The 14,771-nt window shown below is 43.2% G+C and overlaps 1 protein-coding gene across 3 annotated transcripts in view; it reads left to right on the top strand.

The window, feature by feature from the left end:
- Positions 1–14,771, top strand: part of LOC138976562 (uncharacterized) — a 63,323-nt gene that overhangs the window by 42,998 nt on the left and 5,554 nt on the right. For all 3 annotated transcript variants that reach the window (XM_070349417.1, XM_070349425.1, XM_070349411.1), the window contains exons 5-7: positions 2,843–3,435; positions 12,397–12,528; positions 14,380–14,637. In XM_070349417.1, coding sequence (XP_070205518.1) covers positions 2,843–3,435; positions 12,397–12,528; positions 14,380–14,637 — 983 coding nt within the window. The remainder of the gene's footprint in view (positions 1–2,842; positions 3,436–12,396; positions 12,529–14,379; positions 14,638–14,771) is intronic.

The raw sequence follows: 14,771 nt of genomic DNA, 5'->3' as shown, positions 1-14,771 counted from the left end.
AAGTAGTCTTATTAAAAAAAAACTATCTGAGTTAGACTACACGAACTTAGGCATTCTTCCTCTGAAGGCAAGGCTAAGTTATAATAAAGGTACCCTTATGCATAACATTATTCATGGATGTGTACCTCAAACCATATTTTCCAAATTCACGTTAAAAACTTCACGCCAATTGATGAGACTGACATTGCCTCTGCCTAGGATTGACCTATTCAAATCTAGTTTAGTCTATTCAGGTAGCAGTCTCTGGAACACTCTTTCGTCAATCCTACGGCAAACTAGCAGCACAAACGTTTTTAAGACCAGATATACGTCTTATCTCATGAAGTCTAAATAAACATCTGTTGTCGCTAGAATGGTAGTTAAAACCAACAACCGATGCTTTTTAACAATGTATTATTATTTTTATATACATATATATATATATATATATATATATAAAACATCAGAAATTGTGAAAGAAACAATTGAAAGTCAGCAGAGACTTTCTTCCGAGATTTGTTAAAATCTCTTAGCAGAGAAAGAGAGAGAAATAAGTATCCCTTCACAGACAGCCTATTGGGAGCATCAGACCCTCCTCAAGGGGGACCGAGATTTACAGAGCAAAGTCCCTTTGTGGGGGACGTATCGCAAGGTAATCTAGTCCTGAGGAGGACCATTGTATTTGTACCTAGACCAGACACGTGTTTCGACACTATTGTGTCTCATCAGTGGTCAGGTGGTACTTATGGCGAGAGTTGTCAACCCATGGTATCCAACTAAGAAGCAAACCATTCTCTGAATGGTAGCTTCTGTTGGCATGGGAGACTACCCTCATCTGACAACCCCAAGAGGATATCTGTGAAGGGAAACACTTTGATTTAAGGCCAAAGTGTAGAATTGATATTTATTAAGAAAGAATTTAGAAATTTAGACAAGTTTTAACCAAGAAATTAGGTTAAAACAAGGGAAATTTGAAAAAGCCTAAAGGGAGGTAACTCTGTACCAGCCTGCAGATCCAGAAATGGATACGCGAACAAGTTAGATCTAATTTTGAAAAGGTTAAACAGGAAAAGCGGTCAACTTTTCACTGCTGTTCAACACAGGACTTGGTAAAGAAGAAGTTTTCTGCTTTATTCAATTGGATCGCTTTAAAGGCGATGCAACTTTCACGGTGACCACATTATAAAACATCAGAAATTGTGAAAGAAACAATTGAAAGTCAGCAGAGACTTTCTTCTTTCTTCTTTCTTTTGTTATATATATATGTCAATGGGAATGGCATTTACAGCTTTGTTGCGTCAGTGCAATCTACTCTATAATTCTTAACTCATGTCAAATGAACTTACATTTTTCATTAAAGGCATACTAACGCACTCCCGTGTTTACAAAGTGTAGTTTGCCCACAATCGATGTCAAACGCACCATAAGACCATATAATGACGATACGTCACCATGCGCGGACCATAATACATGCATTACAGCTTGTTCTTGCCTCTGAAAAAGTGAGGATGGCAACAAAGCCGCGGTGTTCTCTCCCTTGCATCAACGTTACATGTGTTGCCAAATCTATAAATAGGACGATCCAGATCAAAATGAAAATTCAAATATCTCAACATTTAAGGGGTCCTAGACCACAATATTTTGCAGGGAACTTAATTTAGTCTGTCTCCAGCTGTTGGTAAAGCAATTAGCGTGTATAGTCATCGAGTACATATGGCTTTAAGCAATGTATTGTATGTAAATTGATGATATGTTCTTACTTTCATTTTATTATAATCATGTAGCAGTAGTTTTCTTTACTTGCTTATTCTTTAGCAATTTTTGACTAGTCCCTCTTTAGGGCGAGGGCCAGATGTAAAAAAGCAGATCACTGCTTACTCTATTACCCTCGTTAAATAAAGAATTGTTCTTGTTCTTGTTCTTGTTCTTGTTCTCTCTCTCTCTCTCTCTTCCCGCAGTGGGGCACTGCGGTTATGAAATTAAAGGCCCCTCCTGTTTTTGGAACCGCAGGAGCTTTCTAGTTTGCTGTTAGGTAGATTTTTGGTTCCTCTTTCCTGTCATGTTCTCTTTTTCTTCATGAATTCTTTTCTTTTTTCTGCCTTCTTGCTCATTCACCTGTATTTTTTCCAAAAATCTCTTCTCTTGCCGCTTGTCTCGCGATTCATGTATAGTTTAATCTGTTAGTGTTCTGATGTAAGTCCAGCAGTAGATAGGTTAAGCCTATTTTAACATACTGGAAACTGGTAATCTTCCAGTAGGTATTAATTTAGTTTTACTAAAGCCTGCTGGGACACAAGTAATGGGTTAGTGCATTTGTAAACAGGAATCGCTTGACAAGTGGCCCCCTTCATCCCCCCCCTTCCTCGTCCTGATATGGCTCTGCGTAGTCGGCTGGACGTTAAGCAACAAATAAACAAACAAAAATCTCTCTCTCTCTCTCTCTCTCTCTCTCTCTCTCTCTCTCTCTCTCTCTCTCTCTCTCTCTCTGTATATGTGTGTGTTATAATGTGTGTGTGTGTGTGTGTGTGTGTGTGTGTGTGTGTGTGTGTGTGTGTGTTTGTGTGTTTGTGTGTGCATATCTCTATAAATACCCGTGTGACTTGGAATAAGGCCGTGAAAGGTAAATATGCGCCGACATGGCTGCTATCTACTGGCCGTATAAAATTTCATCTCACACGGCATCTCTGCAGAGCGCCTAGAACTGTACCCACGGAATATGCGCGATATAAGCTTCATTGATTGATTGATTGATTGATCTCTCACCGTTGTCTTTTTATTGAGAGCGTATTGTCAAATTTGTCGACTGATGCTGCATAAAATAATGTTTACCAATTTAGCAACAAGGCTTTATTTTTCACCCCAGGAACCACAAAACCATGGCGACCACGACCTTCAGAGGCAACACAAGATCAAAAACGCCTTCGACCTCAGACAACTTAACAACCAGCAGTCTGAAAGAGCGAAAATACACAACAAATCCAAACGCAAGCCACCATCCCAGGAGAGCCAAGCCAATCAAGAGAAAACGAGCCAAGACCGCTTCAACAACAAGCTAGATAACTCGCAACAGGACACAGTCAGACAAGACGAGATGATCCAAGACCACTTCGACAACAAGTGGGATAACTCGCAAGAGGACACAGTCAGACAAGATGAGATGGACAAAAACCGCTTCAAGAACAGCCTAGATCTCTTGCAGGAGGACCAAGTTAGCCAGGAGCAGAAGGTCCAAGACCGCTTCAACGCCAGGCTGGACATGTTGCACAAGGCCTGCAGCCTGTACTACAACTCGTCTCTCTTCAGGCCCAAGAGAGCGGGCTACGTGCCTATGCCCTTATACCGGCCGGTGATGAACATCTCTGTCCGTTACTGCCCCATCGCCAAGACCTCTGCCACCACCTGGACCGTATTCTTCGCCGGCATCCGTGATCACATGAGGAAGCGGCACGTCGAAGGGTGAGTGAAAGCAAGCAAGCTAACTAGCAAGCAAGTGAGCAACTTACTTACTTACTTACTGCCTTTCACGCCTGGTGGCGTGTTGGGCAGCGACAAAGGACCTCCACTTTTGTCTGTCTCTTGCAAGCCTTTCCAGGGTCGCCCAGGAGTGGTTGAGGTCCTTTGATTCCCCCTCCACTGTACGTCTCCAAGTCTGCTTGGGTCTTCCCCGCTTCCTCTTTCCTTCTGGGGTCCATCGAAGTGCCACCTTGCAAGTGAGCAAGCAGACCTAAAAACAGTTAGATAAGACTGCTAACATTCAAAAATTCAGAATAAAAAATAAATGGTACGTCATTGGAACGTTGAATTATACAAAACAAAACGTTACATTTACAGTTCGTCGACCCAGTGATCTTTGAAGTTGACAGACAGACAGACACTTATCATACAAATAATGAACTACTCTCAAAATTGCTTACAATATGCCGGCGAGGTCACCAATCGACCAACAAACAAACTAGCCGACGAAGTTCGCTGCACAAAGCTTTGGCACTGAATTCAACTTCGGATTCAATGAAGGAAGGCCTTAAGCAAGTAAGCTAGCAAACAAACCAACAAACAGACCAATCAACCAACAAACAGACCAATCGACCAAAAAAACAGACCAATCAACCAACACTCAACCAACAAACAGACCAATCAACCAACAAACAGACCAATCAACCAACAAACAGACCAATCAACCAACAAACAAACCAATCAACCAACAAACAGACCAATCAACCAACAAACAGACCAATCAACCAACACTCAACCAACAAACAAACCAATCAACCAACAAACAGACCAATCAACCAACAAACAGACCAATCAGCCAACAAACAGACCAATCAACCAACAAACAGACCAATCAACCAACAAACAAACCAATCAACCAACAAACAGACCAATCAACCAAAAAACAGACCAATCAACCAACAAACAAACGAGCAGACCAAATGAATCCCTTCAACGCCATTCGAGACGTAGAGGTTACATGCCGAGTCTCCGTGAATATTAAAAATAAAGGTCGGAGTCGGATCATGAAAGTAGTTGTTGGTTTAAATGCGGTATGTTTGTGTTGTCTGCTCGGAAGATGTATATTTCGTACATTTGAGCATTCGGAACTGTTCAGTCGCTAAAAGTAGTACATGTACCCACAAAGTGTAGCTTCGCAACCCATGAGCTATCGAGGATTCAGGTCGGTTGCTGGGAGGTTATTTGTTTGGTTGCTGGGTGTTTACCGAATAATAAAAACCCCTTCCAGTTTACAAAAGAAAAAAAAGAGGGCGGAATAAAGAAGTAGAAGCGGCACGGGGAAGGGCAAGTATTAAGCCCGATATTAACTGGGTCAAGTTTACCTCACGAAGCTCGCGGCACGAAGCTTTGGCACTCAATTCAACTACAGGCAGGGGCGGAGCAGTTAAGCCAGCGGAGGGGGGGGGGGGGGGGGGGGGGGAGTTACAACCTGGGGTCCAGCTTACACATGGTGGGGTACAGGGGCAACGCACTCACTCCCTCACTAATTAAGCTGAAGAATTTTTAGCTATTTTATAAACAATTTGTGGCTTATCCTTGATTTTCAACATGATCAACTGGTGTCAGCAGCCACTCATTATTTCTTTCAAAGTTAGTATTAAATAATGGCAATTTATCTTCACTGATATCTGCTCCCGACATCATATAGTATGGTTAGAAGGAAGACACGTCGCATAGGAGTGGCAGTTAAAACTGTACAAAAATGATACTGAGAATTAAAGATTCTATTGAAAGTACATGAGTAATGAGCCCCCGGCTTTACAGACAGAAAAAAAATTCACAGACAGAAAATGTTTTTTTCATTTTTCACAGACAGCATCTTTTTTTCTTGACAGCCGGGGGGGGGGGTGTGTGGGGTTCTGGAACCGCAGTAACACTCCCCCCCCCCTATTATGCCCCTGACGGGCTCAAAGTCTTAAGCAAACAAGCTAAATAACAAAACAAGTTAGCAAGCAAACAAACAGACTAATCAACCAACAAATAAACTAGCCAAACAAAGGAGCCCGTTGACAGAAATTGTAGTTGGCAAAAGGCGGGTAGAGGAGGTGGGGAGGTGTGGAGGTACTAGAGGGTGAGAAGGAGCTGGAGCGGGGGGGGGGGGGGGGGGGGGGTATGATGCACCTGCAAAACTCTTTCATTTCTTTCTTTGGTGTGCTGTTTTTAAAGTCTTGCTTTCAGTCACAAAATCACACGACCAAAATGTATTGCTCACGCGTATTGTATTTAAGTGCACTCTTTGATTGCAGTTCATGTAAGTAGAAGTGCAATGCCACGGCACTGCATACCCCCAAGCAAAGAACAAATCCTCTCTCTCTCTCTCTCTCTCTCTCTCTCTCTCTCTCTCTCTCTCTCTCTCTCTCTCTCTCTCTCTCTGTCTCTGTCTCTCTTTCTCTCTCTCTCTCTCTCTCTCTCTCTTTCGCTATATGGCATTGTTCAGAAGCATTTATTAAAGAATACTAAACTGTACATAGCTTTTGTAGATTTTAAGAAGGCATTTGACTCTGTGAACAGGAATGCATTATGTTATTATGTGAAGTCTTATATCGCGCGCGTATCTCCAGACTCGGACTCAAGGCGCAGGGATCTATTTATTATCTCCCCCCCCCCCCCCCCCCCCCCCCCTCTGCTTCTTTCTCTCTGTAAACTTGTAGGGCTAGTTATTTTTCGGTAACTTACCCAACAACCAAAATCACTTACCCAACAACGGGCCTGAATCCTCGATAGCTCATGGGTAGAGACTGTACACATTGTGGATCTACTTTTTGCGACTCAAAAGTTCAGAACACTCTAACGTACAAAATATACATTTCTGGAGCAAACAATACAACCATACCGCATTTAAACCAGCAACTACAGGCTTGAACACATGAATCTCAATATAAAATCCATGAGTTTGGTTGTTTTCTGAATTCAGATCTGCCGTGCACAATCGTTTATCGCTAGCAAGATTCCAAGGAAAAGTAACTCTCATACTTTGTCTAGCGACACGAGTAGTTCCCCTTCCAGATTTCGGCTGCATCGACAAGACTGCAATCCGACGGTCAGTTTTCAACAATATTTCATTTTATAAACAGATCACACGCAATCAATTGCAAACATTTAATCAACTTGAAGAACATGCAGCGGTTTCATACACTATTTTGCCCCAGAAAACTAAACTTCATACAGTTTTTAGCGTTGGAACACGGGTGTAAAACTTCGTCTACTAGTCACATTCGAGGAAAGAACATTTCCTGAGCGATACCAAAACATGAACAGAACACACACTATCTGCCTTTACCGCCACAGCAGAATGACAACATAACTGTGTACTTGATTTTAGTTCAAAACATGGAAACTGACAAGAAGTGTGAACAAATTTGAATGATTTGCACGGAACTATACAACCGCGCATTAATCGATCGCCTGCGCAGGTAGACTGGTTGGGTGAATATGATTTGATCAAACTTTCGCACAAAAACTCCTCTTTTCTTTGACTAACTGAAGAAAGGAGGGATAAAGAGGTTACATACCTCGTCTCAGTGATTATCAAAAATAATGGTCTCAGTTCGCGGTCATGAAAAAGCTCGCTGAAGCTCGCATTTTTCATGATCCGCTAACTTCGACCATTATTTTTGATAATCACTGACACTCGGCATGTAACCTCTACTTATGGGAGGTTTTAAGGAAAAGTGATGTAAACGGGAAAATGTATAAGGCCCTAACAGCCGTTTACACATCAGTGAAAGCATGTGTGCGTGACCGATGTAATTATTCTGATTATTTTGAATGCCCAAGAGGGGTGAAACAAGGATGTTTATTGAGCCCTTTGATGTTCTCCTTCTTTATTAATGAACTGGCAACAGAAGTGTCCTGTAAGGGAAGACATGGAATACAGTTGATACCTGGTGCGACGGAGATATTCTTGCTACTTTTCGCTGACGATGTTGTTTTGATGTCTAATTCTGTCATAGGTTTTCAAAACCAACTGAACAATTTAAAAAGAAAAGCAGATCGCCTGTGCCTATCAGTTAACTTGGATAAAACTGATGTCATGGTGTTCCGTATGAGAGGCCAACTTGCAGCACACAAGAAAAAATTAATGGTCCTATGGTGGCGAGGCAGTCCGAGTAACCAACTCGTACAAATACCTCGGCATGTTGTTTACTACAAAACTGAGTGTAAATGTTGCTTTGAGTGAGATGTCCAGAAAGGGAAAGAAAGCAGTCATTGAGATACAGAGAACAATGAGAAAACTGAATGTTGCTGATCCATTGGTGTTTTGGAAGATGTTTGATGTGCAGGTAGAACCCATTTTAACATACGCAGCCAAAGTTTGGGGGCTAGAGGGCGTCAAGCCAATTGAGCAAGTTCACACTTTAGCTATCAAAAGGTTTTTAAATGTTCCGCTGCATTCCTCAAATACAATGGCGTACGGGGAAATAGGCAGATACCCACTTTTCATAAGAACTGTTGTCAAATGTGTGAAATATTGGCTTAAGTTAACAAGACTTCCGCAAACCAGAATTTGTAAACACTCCCCACTCTGTGTGCGCGCGCTATGTCGTCTGGAGTCCACTTCTTTTGTCCTTCCACATCTGCCACAGCTTTGGCACAGGCATCGTAGTTATCATGTTCCTCTCTTTCGGGCACCCCATACAGACGCAAATTATCACGCCGTGAAAACTCTTCAAGTCTCTCTATTTCTGTATGAAGTTTGCTCATTTCATCTTGCACGCTACTCATAGCAGAAGAAAAGTCGGCGATAATTTCTTTGTTTTCCTGATTGGAATTGAACAGATATTCCACATCGTCTTTGTTTGAGTGAACTGCCGTTGTCAGTGTCTGGTAGTTCGACTCCAGCTTGTCACACCTTTTGTCTATTGCTTCACATTTGCTTTTCACGACTCCAATATCTGTCTTGCTAGAACTCAAGTCTGTCTGTATGTGATGCATATTGGTTTCCAGACTCTCCTTTCATTTTCCGGATGTTTAGAGCATATCGGTGGCAATGGAAAGGTGGCATAAATAACAACTCCAATCAATCAATCAATATGAGGCTTATATCGCGCGTATTCCGTGGGTACAGTTCTAAGCGCAGGGATTTTTTTGATTTTTTAATTTTTTTAAAATTTTTATGCAATTTATATCGCGCACATATTCAAGGCGCAGGGTATGCCGTGTGAGATGGAATTTTTTTACACAATGCATCCCGCATTCACATCGGCCAGCAGATCGCAGCCATTTCGGCGCATATCCTACTTTTCACGGCCTATTATTCCAAGTCAGACGGGTATTTTGGTGGACATTTTTATCTATGCCAATACAATTTTGCCAGGAAAGACCCTTTTGTCAATCGTGGGATCTTTAACGTGCACACCCCAATGTAGTGTACACGAAGGGACCTCGGTTTTTCGTCTCATCCGAAAGACTAGCACTTGAACCCACCACCTAGGTTAGGAAAGGGGGGAGAAAATTGCTAACGCTCTGACCCAGGGTCAAACTTGCAACCTCTCGCTTCCGAGCGCAAGTGCGTTTGCACTCGGCCACCCAGTCCTTTTTGGAAACTTGCAGGTTGAGCAAACACACACACTAGTAAACCAGGACAGAAAATGTAAAATGATCCCCTCTCGCCTCCCCTCCCACACAGCAAGGTGTCACAGGTCTTATATTATTATCGCGTTGGGATGTAACATACCATTTTTGCATTAGTCATAAAACGGATTTTTAAAAATGCACTCACTCACACACTCACTCCTTCACTTACTCACACACTCGCACAAACACAAACTTCATACACTTATTGCATCCTCCAGCTGTAGTCGAGGGACAACCCGACGGGGTTGGGTTAGACATGATGTTTTTTCAGAAAGCTTATTCAATTCACAGCCGATGTAAATGTAAAATGTAATTACGCACACAAAACCACGTTTTTTTCTCAAAAGCCGTATAACGAATAGCCCCAGGACTCTAAATTTAGAATTCTGTGGTTGAAATCTAAAATGTGGAAGCAACCCCAATCCCGTCGGGTTGACCCAAGCGGTCTTTAGAATGCCTAACTCAAAACACACACTCATACGTACATAGACAGACGGACACACACAAACCTTTACAAACACACACACACACACACACACACACACACACACACACACACACACACACGCATTCTCTCTCTCTCACTCACACATACATACACACACACATGAACACACACACACACACTTACACTTACACGCAAACACACACACGCAAACACACACACGTGCACACGCAAGCTCCCACGTACGCAAAAGAACACACACAAGCGAACACTCACACACACACACACACACACACACACACACACACACACACACACACACACACACACACACACCCACACACACACACAATCTTTTCTCTCTCTCTCTAACACACATGTACACACACACGCGCACACACTCACACGTACGCACACACAATAAGACATGTGGACACAAACTTGCACACGCACACACGCCACATGCGCATGAGGAAGGCCCAAGAGAGAATGACGTCACGACGCATTGACGTCAAAACATCTTGACGTCGTCTACTTGCGCGAGCATTATGTTGTAGACTCGGAATTTACACCCGCATAAAGCGGCCTTGGGTGGCGCTTGATCAAAAATCGAATCTATAGAGAACACCCGCCGTATTTAAGTTAGTAAGCTTCTTTAGTTTCCTGGTGCGCTTCAAATAATGCTCTCATCAACCCGAAACAGATAAATCTAAAGCATATTTTAATTAGTCTGACTTGCACACTTAGTTGTTTCATGTTATTTTGAAGTATAGGGGGCTTTTTACAGTGATTCGTGAAGGCCGCTTCACTGGTCCATGTTAGGCGCCTAGGCTCCTAATATGGACCATTTGTGAACATTTTTCTGTATTCAATTTTTGCTGAATGTCTATCAAAGCTAATTCACTCTAATTAGGCCTGACGGTTAACCTAAGAGAGAAGGACTACTAAACACAAAATGAAACTTCTTCGCAAGAAAACAAGCTAGTTATCAGCATAAAACACAAGGAACTTAGTCGATAAATATCGACAGGGGGCCGACAAATGGTTTAAATGGGAAATGTGTGTATATGGGTGTGGGTTTGAAACAAACAAACAAACCAACCCATGTGAACCCCGGGCCGCAGGCCTTCGATGTAGTGATTGAAAAAAAAGGATGTTCTCAAATGGTTCAATTCTCATTTGGTCTGATTCTCAAATGGTACCGGTATACTCCCCCCCCCCCCCCCCCCTGGCCGCAGGCCTAGGAGTAAAATTTTATAGACACTGACCTTCTTCCCAGGGGTCATTGACTGACCCAGTTTTAGCTATGAGAGGTGGTTCGCCCAGAGGCTGTAGAGTAGACTGGGGCGGTCTCTTTGATGTCTTGAGAGGAAACTTGGCCAGGGTAGTACATGCACCAGAACTGGTGGACACCAAGGACAAACATGAAATCGAAGCAGTTTGCTTTCAGAGGGAACGGTCGTCAGCAACTCAAACTTCTCTGTTTTCTTTTTTTTTTAAATCTGACTTTCTTTGTGGCCCCCTGACTCCGCCCCCCTCCCTCTGTAAGGACCCCCCTCCACAAGGACCGATTTTTGTCAACATTTTAAAGGTCGCTAGAGAGGGGTTCCACTGTATGACCTAACCGCTACTGGCAGACGGCCTCAATCTTCACGCGCAAAGACGAGATTAATAGGTGCTCGGTTTTGGTATTTTGAATTACATTACATTAAACCTTTGTTGGGTTTCATGGTCATGGCAACAGCCATAATAATATTACATGATGTATAATATCATATTTCAGCATATGTGAATTACATGTCATCATACTAAACTGTCATACATTTTTATTCCTACATTATTCTGATTGATCACAACCAAACCTACTATCATTGGACACATCCAAATGCAAGCGCCTGTTCTTGACAATTTAGATCAGTGCAATTTCCTGGGTCGGGCTTTGCCACAGACACTCACGGTTTGGCCTGTAGGTAAAATGTACAATGTATTTTCTGATTTGTGCACAAAAGCTTTTTTTCTTTTTTCTTTTTTTTAACATAACAATGTTTAATGTCACTGTATGTTTAAAAGACCATGGTCATATTTGTAAAAAAAATGTTAAATTAGAAAATAAATAACATTTTGGTTCATGATTTTTCCTACACCTGTGCTAAAAATAAGAAATAAAAATGTCGGGTATATAAGTCACTCAAATACAGCTAGGTATGAATGGCTCGGTTTGAGTTTGTTGCAGTTGACCCTGCACAAAGCGACATATCATGTTTTTGTTGAACAATTTTGACGTCACCCCTCCCATAGGGTGACGTATTTCACAACTTCCTGTGTTACACAAACTCTGTGATGACCAATTTTGACGTCACCCCTCCCATAGGGTGACGGATTTCACAACTTTCTACAGATGAACAATTTTGACGTCACCCCTCCCATAGGGTGACGGATGTCACAACTTCCTGTGTACACAAACTGATGACGTATTTCACAACAAAATGGCGCTGCCCATGGTCAACCTCGAAACTATCCGTATAGAATGGGGGCGTCCTCGCCCCCATAACAAAGTGGTCCATACATATTAGGAGCCCTTCCCCTGTGTTCCCAAAGTTTGGTAAACTTCTGTCTCAAACTGTAGCCACAGTTTGGCAACAACGAATGCTTACGGGATGAGAATTTCTCAAGTCGATCTCAGTTTGTGTCCGTGCCTTGGGATAGCTTCAGCTTCGCTGGGATTATGGTCAAACGCGCCATTTCCATTATAAGTTAAAAGATGGTGTACGGCTTGGGGAAAAACCGGTGAACGAATGCTGTAATTTTCTGAGCATGCGCTTTAAAAAGCTAAACCAGTGGGTAATTATCTTTGTGTGTGTGTGTGTGTGTTTTGTGACCAGATCTGAAGAGCGCAGCAAAGCGGACGACGAGATTCACTTCACCTTTGTCAGGGAGCCTTACTCCAGGATGCTGTCCGGTTATGTGGACAAACTGCTGACCCCTAACGCCCTCTTCTGGTGGATAACCGGCAGGTGTGTGTCTGTGTGTGTGTGTGTGTGCGTCTGTGAGTCTGTGTGTGACAAACTGCTGACCCCTAACGCCCTCTTCTGGTGGATAACCGGCAGGTGTGTGTGTGTGTGTGTGTGTGTGTGTGTGTGTGTGTGTGTGCGTGTGTGTGTCTGTGTGTGTGCGACAAACTGCTGACCCCTAACGCCCTCTTCTGGTGGATAACCGGCAGGTGTGTGTGTGTGTGTGTGTGTGTATGTGTGTGTGTGCGTCTGTGTGTCTGTGTGTGACAAACTGCTGACCCCTAACGCCCTCTTCTGATGAATAACTGGCAGGTGTGTGTGTGAGGGTGGTGACGGGATGGGGGGATACGTGCGTGTCTGTCTGTCTGTGTCCGCGTCTGTCTGCGTGCGTGCGTGCTTGCGCGCGCTCTTGTGTGCGCACGTGTGTGTTTGTGTGTGTGTGTGTGAGTGCGTGTGCATGCGTGCATGCTTGCGTGCGTGCGTGCGTGCATACGTGCGTGTGTGTTTCCTAAATTAGAGAAAGCTTATAACGGCGGGTTCCAGGATAGAGAAAATCTAAACGCGGATTGTTCTTAAAAATAAATAATTAAATAAAAAGATAATAAGAAAATAAAACGATCCGAAAAAACAAAGTCCTAGCAGTTAAAGGGAGACCAAAACAGAAAACCCTACGACCGTGGGTTTTACTGTAATTTATTCGTCCGGTTATGTTCAAGAATAGTATTGCAAATTCAAAGAAGTTGTTGCAAGGTTGGCTTACCAAACTTTGCAGACGAAGAGAACTGTGCTTGCGTGTTGAAACTGAAGCAAAATCGTAGTGAAAAGCGTTAATGATGACTTTCAGTTCAATTCATGGATTTAATTTTTCAAGGGACATAACTTTACCTGGCGGACTGTTGTCAGAGAAAAAATGTGTCGGGCGCACTGAAGCATGCTGTCTCCTATGTAGTTCTATCGATATTTAAGTGAAGGACCGAATGAAGCAAAGCTCGCGTTTATCTGCTCAAGTCACGTCATCTCTCTTTACAACAAGAGGAAAGCGATTCTGCAGATGATTGATGCGGCCGTTAGGGGATATATTTGTCGATTATACAGTGGACTTTAGAGTTGTAAAGTCATAACTCACAATCCAGTTGCATTATGAGCTATTTTGTTTTTTACATATCACTTGTATGAAAGCAATTAACAATACTTGTGAAAATCATTGACGGATTGAGCCCCAAAATTAGGATACTTAATTAAATTGGTCATTTGATCGAGGAAAGCGACTGCCATAGCTTTCTCCCTCTCGCATACGTGTTGGAAGAACGCAAGCTCTTACCCGGTTGCGCAACCCTTGACTACCACCAAGGTACTATCATCCTCACGGAGACCGCAGACTTAACTCTCCTTAAGTGCTGTTCACATGGCAAATTTACTACCAACTTTTGCCCAACTTTAGTCGTTTGAAAATCGCTTCCGAGTCGTTGAGGCCGAATCGGCCAAAAGTCTGCCATGTGAACAGTCCCAGCGATTAAGAAACGATTCGGGCCAGACTCAGTTCAGCACTGCTCGACTCGGCCGTGACTCGTCAGCGATTTTGTCCAGACTTTTCTTATCGCGCTTACTGATTGGTTAGCTCTAGCCTTCCCTTCTCCGGAAAACAATGAGGACGACCGAACAATCCCGAAAGGCTGAGTCTGGCGTGAATCGCCGCTTAAAAATAGTCTGCGAGTTTGTGCTGTTCACAGGGGCAGCGGTTTCGATTTGACTTGCCGCCGACTAAAATCGCGTGAAAGTTGGGTAAAAGTTGGTTGCAAGTCTGCCATATGAACAGCACCTAACATCTTGCACGTTGCTGTGTTCGTCCTACAGATTCGTGGTGAGGAAGTTCCGGCCCAACGCCACAATGAACAGTCTCAAGTGCGGGCATGACGTCACCTTCCCGGAGTTCGTCAAGTACGTGGTGTACTCGCAACAGACCGGGGAGCAGCTGAACGGTCATTTCATACCCACTCACGACCAGTGTGACTTCTGCACGCTGCCTTACCGCTACATCGGCCATCTGGAAACCATCAAAGAAGACTTTCCCTTCATCACCAAGGCTATCCAGTCCCCCATCAACTATACCAGGTCGGTGCTTTGTGTCTGGACGGAACGATAATGACATGCATAGCTCAGTTGAGACCCTCTGAGGCTTTGGTGCTTGATTGTTCCCAATTATGATTTAAAAAACACCCAAAAATGTGCTCATGGGTGAACGAAGA

This window comes from Littorina saxatilis, linkage group LG1 (genome assembly GCF_037325665.1).
Source record: "Littorina saxatilis isolate snail1 linkage group LG1, US_GU_Lsax_2.0, whole genome shotgun sequence".
NCBI classification, from domain to species: Eukaryota; Metazoa; Mollusca; class Gastropoda; order Littorinimorpha; family Littorinidae; genus Littorina; species Littorina saxatilis.
Note: the sequence above shows the minus strand (reverse complement) of the source record. Positions and strands in the feature narration are given on the sequence as shown.